The 7,477-nt window shown below is 41.7% G+C and overlaps 3 protein-coding genes across 3 annotated transcripts in view; 2 read left to right on the top strand and 1 right to left on the bottom strand.

Annotated features, from left to right (window-relative positions):
• Positions 1-975: 975 nt before the first annotated feature.
• C922_01746 (hypothetical protein) lies at positions 976-1,212 on the top strand (the record flags this gene model as incomplete). Its single annotated transcript, XM_008817349.1, has 1 exon — positions 976-1,212. One exon carries the CDS (start codon positions 976-978, stop codon positions 1,210-1,212), a length of 237 nt encoding a protein of 78 aa, XP_008815571.1.
• Positions 1,213-3,519: 2,307 nt separating this feature from the next.
• C922_01745 (hypothetical protein) lies at positions 3,520-4,984 on the top strand (the record flags this gene model as incomplete). The annotated part of the gene is made up of 4 exons (XM_008817348.1): positions 3,520-3,775; positions 3,940-3,977; positions 4,167-4,257; positions 4,809-4,984. The coding sequence occupies 4 exons, from the start codon at positions 3,520-3,522 to the stop codon at positions 4,982-4,984; spliced, it is 561 nt and encodes a 186-aa protein (XP_008815570.1).
• A 2,093-nt stretch (positions 4,985-7,077) lies between these two features.
• C922_01744 (hypothetical protein) overlaps positions 7,078-7,477 on the bottom strand; it is a gene marked incomplete at both ends in the record, with an annotated part of 3,219 nt that continues 2,819 nt past the window's right edge. The window contains one exon of the mRNA XM_008817347.1: positions 7,078-7,408. Within this exon, the coding sequence (XP_008815569.1) occupies positions 7,078-7,408 (331 nt within the window). The remainder of the gene's footprint in view (positions 7,409-7,477) is intronic.

Raw genomic sequence — 7,477 nt, 5'->3', positions numbered from 1 at the left:
CCCCAGTCTATATATAGATGAAACACAAGATAGAGATAAAACACAAAGGAGAAATTTATTCGCCCACATAAACTCAGTATTTCAAAATGCCAAAGGCAATAGAGAAATCAGAGTTGTTCATTTCTGTTCCTGTGCAGTCCTATGTCGATAATTATGAATCCATATGAATATATAAGTCCCTATACTTATCCGCGAACAAGGATGTATCGTTATAAATATTCATATATGAATAAATCCAAACAGGCTGGTATAGATATAAATGCAGGAGTACATATATGGGGATATGGGCATATACCATATAGAATAATGTGGTGGGAACCATAACATCAACCAGAGAGAAATTAAAGCAAGAATCGAATAATGGAATTCCAAATTTTGGAAGGAATATCTAGGATAACCTCGGTATTATTATGGTTTGCGTACGATAACGGCATCGTAAGTATCATATGTCCCCTATCAATAGAGACAAGCTATTCCCTCCTCATTATGGAAGGAACAACTTTATCATATTTATAACACATGGAGATATCATCTCCCATGATGTACCATAATCCTGCTCATAACTCGTCCCTGGAAGGATCAGGCCATGAACATATAACCACCACCAATAACACTACTGAAATTGTGCGCCCCAGGAATACTAGGCTATTATTGACACATGTTCAGAGACACTTGAAATTAGTATAGGTTTCAGGATCTTCTCTCGGAAGGGATTATACATATATCCTGAAAAATAAAGGCAATATTGACAGATACTGTAAAGAGTCCTTGTTAGAGAATTTTCAGAAACGAAGTCTCACACCTACTTGGGATATTTTAGATAGGCGCTGGCCGGCACATACTATACAGGAACTCACAAATAATGATGCAATAATTGATGAAAGCTCAAAAGGGGGATTATCAGGGGATCTAAAGCCGCGTTATTCTTTTGTACACGACATAGGAAACATACACATCGTTATGATTACACATAATATGAACATTCTACGATGCATTCTTCAGAAGATTAGATACATAGAACACAGAGTCCTAACTACCGGAATCAGCATTATCATAGAATATCATAGAGAATTAAGTGTGGCTATCCAAGAGACTTTATCAATGAGAAATAAAACTTTCAGCACTGAAGTAAAACGTCAAGCAAATTATCTCCTGAGCCTCAAAGGGAAAATTCGAAGAATCCATACGATACATCAGGAAATGAAAGGATGAATCTTAGTAAGTATGGCAATACTCAAAATCCCGAATCATCAGGGAGCATTTTGGGGAATCCGTACTATAATCCTCAAGCAATACCCCGCCGTCATCAATACGGTGTGGGATCCAATACGTAAGATCACAGCAGCAGAAATAATACATACATGTCGAAGAATTCTACATCGTTCCGCATTGTCCTTATCATATAAGGCATAGAATTCCTTAGGAAGGGGTAAATACCATCCGCATATTCGGAAGAGTTAGTACTGGCTACTTGGGATTTAAGTATATCGTCTCATTCTCCCTTTATGGATGTTGGTTGCATTCACACTGGAAGCATTACCGCTATTAGTAGGCTTCCCATTGACAGCTGTCCTTTCTGTATCTTATGGACTCCTTGTTTTAGGCGTCATAGGATATCTCTATGTGCTTCTGACAGTATCCGAATATGGGCGAACCTTCGACCGTATCAGTAAGCCTCGTTTTAAGGATTGTATATGAGGCGTGGAGAAATACATGTGAGACAAAATCTCAGCAGCCTGTTCCAACACAGTAACTGATTATTATTGGATGCTATGTTGAAATGATAGCGGTGAGCCTCCATCGCTGAAGGGGGATCGTAACTCCCATAACCCCTTTTTAATTTGAACAATTAGTGCCCTTTTTCTTCTTACCATCCTATCTACATCACAATTCAACTGTGTTTCGTATCGTAACATGTGATGTTGACCTGAGTAAGTCACTTCTTTTAGTTTTACATTAATATGGTCGTCATAAAGCCGTTTCTGTGGTATGTAGAATTATAAGGAAGGATCCCCCATCTTGTGGGTGTCTTGGATATCTTCGGAATGCTGCAAACCTATATAGCTATATGGATGCCTTATCATTTAACCCCAATACATCTCCTCGAATCAGAGTCTGGTATACGAATCTAAAATGGCTATACCATTTATTCTTGTCATGACGACAGGTGATCCTTTCTTTTTTCTGGCGTGTACCTTCCTCAAGCTGATCAGGAGTATGTTTCGTGTCTACGAAAAGGAAACTTACTGGTCGAATGTTATTAGTTTCTAAAAAGGGGAGTCTTGTTTTTCGCTAAGGTACGGATCAGGATAATTCAGCAGGAATTTCTATCACGGGTTAGCAGTGGAATTATTATATGCCCTCTCTCATGTGTCTCACACTGGCTGTTTTTGTTTTCACTTCCGTTCTGGTTCTATGTAGTTCAATCTCCATATATTTTATCTTTTCTCTCGATGTTAATATTAGGAGGGACATGTGACTTCCTTTTTAATCTCTGTTTTACTAAAATCAAGAAAATTGTTTTAATTCATTTGTCGCTACTCAGCACTGTTATCTTCCCTTTTTGCTGTTTTGTATTTTTTGTACTCTTTGTTAAAGGAAACAAGGAGAATGAAGACGGAGCAGACACGTATTATAAGCATTCTCACATTTGATTCATTAATACAACGATATGTAATCAGGAATGATTCTCATATGGCTGCATAAATATCTGTTACATCATTATAATTTCTTGCAGATATTTCTGATTTCATTCGTATACCTCTTCCTCCAGTCATTGTTAGATGCGTCACACCACAAAACAGGATATCGTGTGCAGGACACTTGGCATGCTGCCGTGATATCGTTTGTTTTTCTTGTTATTTGGCCTGTATCTCTTCCTTAGAGAAGTAGCTGAGCTATATACTCAAAGATGATTTCATATACGATAAGAAGCATGTTGCTGTCACCTGTCCTATTAGTTGATGTGAGGAAAAGGTTGGAGAATCCAATATGTGTGTAAAGGAGGCAAAGATATGAGCAAAAACATTCCGTGATCAATTAGGGAGCAAATATTAAAACATAGAGGTGCACAAATCCGATGATGACTACTTTATGACACCAGTCCTCAACTTAAGTTGGAGGAAGGAGCGGGAAGAATTCTATAAGATGATCCAAACCTCCCATTTATGCGTAGCCCGCGCCAAATGATCTTAAAAAGAAGCAGCAATGGAGTTTTCGGATACATGTTTCCCACCGTCCAACGAACACCTGTCCAATACCAAGCTTCTAATGTAACACTATGCAGATCCTGTACTGAAGTGTACTTCTCAATATATAGTCTCTTAAACCGTATCCTCTCTTACCACTTCCTTATATAAGAATCTGTTGATGACTGATCCCCTGTTCCCTGTGTGTGTTCCTCAAAGAAGAATTAGTTAATACGATGAATTCATATTTATCTGTTGATGCAGCATATCTAGGCCGTCTATGTCTTTTTTATTTTCTTTGCACAACAGCCCAAAACCAACGGAGAAGATCATGGTTTATTTAGACCCTTCATTTCTCTTAAGCCCAACGATTTGTTCAATACCAGATTCTTATTATTATAATGTGTCTAGGAATCTCCTGATAAGATCTATCTCGCCTTTATATTATGTGAAGAATTTACCCAATGGATTCAAAGAGCAACAAATCCCCCCCAGAAACAGTCGCCAGAAGATCCATCTCTTGAATGCAGAAAAGGTTCGAGAGAAAGGATGTGATGGAGTTTGTTTGAAACCACTAAAGGTCCCAGGTAAATTGCTCTCCATGAATGGGAATTAGCAGAGGAGAAGGGTTCCGTATCTATATACCTATATATAATATCTATACGGTCCCATGAGGAGGAAAAACAGGAGGGGCTGAGTTGCACTACTCATGTATCTGAAGCAGAACTATATTTTTACCATCTTTGGCCAGAATCCTCCATAAAATTCCTGTTTTTATGGGAAAATCCTGTAGGATCTACTTCTTCACATTATGTATAAATTATGAGGTGGGCACACTTAATGATAAGAAACAAATCTCATTTTATGAAAGGGGAAGTATCATTCCGAGACCAGAAGGGGACACATAATGCCCTTCAATATTGCAGACATATTATTCTATTTGTAAATAATAATTCCTTGAACAGAAGCAACTTTTAGTGCCTCTTAGAAATTCAGCCCATCAAAATGTTAAATAGAAAGAATATTGATCTACAGAAGAGCCTCAAGGGTCTGATGACCCGAGGATGTAGTAAAATTCAGTATCTAAAACGGGACTTTACTGAGTGAGAAGATATATATGAGTGTATTCAGTTGAGGGTTCAAATGTCGTCTGATTATATCGGGAGTTACTCTGCAGAAAATCTGACCCCCTTCCATTGTTCCCTTATTTCATCATTTTTTTGAAGAAGATTAAGGATAATATGTCGAAGAATAAAAAAGGCGTTGACGGAATTTTCTTAGCATATCACTAAATTATTCTTCCTTCACGCCCCCTTGAAGTCTATAAATACCTTTCCCTGCACCAAGGATTAAAATATCTCTAGTTGTTTTTTAGTTGAAAGATGAATCACCGAATTATATAACGGAACAAGCTTCACGAAATAAAAACATTTCTGAGTCCTATATACCAAGTAATCAATGGACCATACAAAATACGAGATAAGAGTCAAACCCCAGAAGGAAGCGGGTGAACTCATCAGGAAGATAACAATACCGGTTGAACCATAAAATCAAAATCAACACCAATCTGGAACATTCAATAAGTCTTAAGAGGACTCAAACATTCCACAAAACATACAGGTGGAGTTGAAATCTCAAAGTCAAATCTAGAGGCAATCTCCCTAAAGGAAAACAAATGCGAGCTCAGCCATACCAGCTGGAAAGTACAAGTGAAAACTGAAAGGCCAAAATACAAGGAAGTCCATAATCATGGAAAGAACAACCGAGATTCCAGGAAGAGAAATCCTAATCCCTAAAACCAAGAGGACATGACGTTGGGGGAACAAAAGGAATGAACTAAGACAACTATGGAAAACAGGAGTCCACGAGAGACTGAGAAACACGCCATAAGACAAGGGACCTCAGGGGTTGAGCAAAAGAGGGATGAAATCGCTACAGCAGCCGTACGCACCAAAGGCAAACCAGTAGAAGAAGGGAAGCCGGACAAAACACCTGATGACTACAGCCTAGGTCATGCAACAGGAAAACAAGCAGAAATAATGAATGAGTAATCGGGCATAAGCAGACGAGAGAAGCCCCTAATAGCTAAAAAATAAAGAGTGAAACATGAAGACTAAAAGGACGACGATAAAGTCTAAACCGTAAGAGTCAAGCAGAAGCTCAGAGATCATAGGAAGTACATAATAAGATGAATCGAATGAATCCGACAACGTGGACCGTACAAGGAGTAACCCAAGATCTAACCACTAGAGACTCAGGAAGATACCCTAAAACATAGCTTCCCAGAACTCAACTTTGAGAGTTAACACCTCAAGATCAGGGAGTCATACCTAACACCTAAGGAGGAACCCGAAGGCACTCAATCCTGAGCGGTAATCTAATGAAACCCTCAAGACAAAAGCTAAAGTCTAACCCCTAATCCATAGCACTAAAACGTACAACCACCATCCTAAAACTAATTCCCGACCCCTGAAGACTAAAACATCACCCCTAAAACCGAAATGTATCCCCTGATCGCTGACAGTAACCCGTGACCCCACAAACCTAACACTAATCCCTGAAACATGAACACTAGATCCTGAACCCTAAAAACTGAAACTAAACCCTGAGCCATTGACCCTCAACCCTAAGCCTAAACCTAAATCATAAATCCGAAATCCCGAACCCTAAACCTTCAACCCTGAGATCTGAGGGCTGAACCGTCCTCCCTAAGCCTAAACCCTTAACCCTATCCGAACACCGGAACCCCTGAACTGTAAACCCTGAACTTAAACCCTGAACCCTGAAGCTAAACCTGAACACTAAACATATCCCATGGACCCTAAACCCTTAACCCTGAACCCTAAACCTAAACCCTGAACCCTAAACCTAACCCTAAACCTAAACCCTGAACCCTGAACCCTAAACCTAAACCCTGAACCCTAAACCTAAACCCTGAACCCTGAAAACTGAACCCTAAATCCCTGACCCCTGAACCCTTAACCCTAAACCATGAACCATGAACCCTAAACCCTGAACCCTAAACCCTGAACCTTAAACCTAAACCTGAACCCTGAACCTAGACCCTAAACCCTGAACCCTAATCCCTGAACCCTGAAACACGAACCCTGAACCCAAGACCTGAAAACTAAACCCTGAACCCTGAACCCTGAACCCTAAACCCTAGGGACTAAACCCTAAACCCTGAACCCTAACCCCTCACCCTAAACCCTAAACCTAAGCCCTAAAACATAAAGCATAAACACTGAATCCTAAACCCTGACCCCTAATCCCTGAAGCCTGAAACCGTAAACCCTGAAGCCTGGGACCCTAAATCTAGAACCTAAACCCTAAACCATGAACCCTTGACCCTGAGCCTTAAACCGTAACCCTGAAGCTAGAACCTGAACCCTGAACCTAGAACCTGAACCCTGAACCCTGAACCCTGAACCCTGAACCCTGAAGCCGAACCCAAACCTATAACATGAATCCCAAGCCTCTAATGCACGAGACCCTCCCTTAAACGGCCGACTCCAGAACCCTTGGGGGAGACCCATGACCCGTAACCCCAACCGCAATTCTGTGCCCCTCGTTAAGGAACACTCCCCACCTCCTCCCCCAGACGTCAATCCGGTCCCCCCTTTACCCCCAATGATGTTGCCTGATCCTCACATGTCCAGCCTCAGACTTCCCCCGGTCTATGCTCCCGTGGGTAGTCGCCCACCCTCAGTCCCTGACCTCCCAGAATCCCTCCCTTGCCTCCGGACGGGGAGGTTGTTGGTCGGCATATGGGATCATCGATCTTCCCTGAGGGGCTTCTTCCCTTCCACTCCACGGAATCAATCAATCGGCTGTCAGTGGCCACTTGACGCTGCACGGTCCGCTCGGTGGGGGCCCCCTTAGTCTTTTGCTATTCGATCTCAACCTTATTTGGGGGTGTTCGCCCCTCTGGGGGGTAAGCTCCCTGGGATTTTTCATACCTGATGTACACTTCACTATCACGACCAGCGATCCCCCTCCTCGAATTGCGGCGACTGCGTCCAAAATACACACGAGATATACCATAGACACTCGCTACGGCTAATATAACCCCTACTAGCCCCCCAATCATACCACCCACGTCCGGCTTGCTACTACTTTGGCTCCCGCTTTGGTCAGTTTTAGGAGAGACTTTAACCGGTCTCATGAAATCTCCTTCAGATTCTGGGCTAACTTCCTCTAGTTGGATCAACTCTTGGTCCCTGGAGTGGTGGGGGGTCTTGTCAGGTACTTCCCCTTGGCGCGATAGATGGGGGGGGGGCTCGGGGCCA

Source organism: Plasmodium inui (genome assembly GCF_000524495.1).
Source record: "Plasmodium inui San Antonio 1 unplaced genomic scaffold supercont1.6, whole genome shotgun sequence".
NCBI lineage: Eukaryota > Apicomplexa > Aconoidasida > Haemosporida > Plasmodiidae > Plasmodium > Plasmodium inui.
This window is presented reverse-complemented; position numbering and strand designations above follow the sequence as displayed.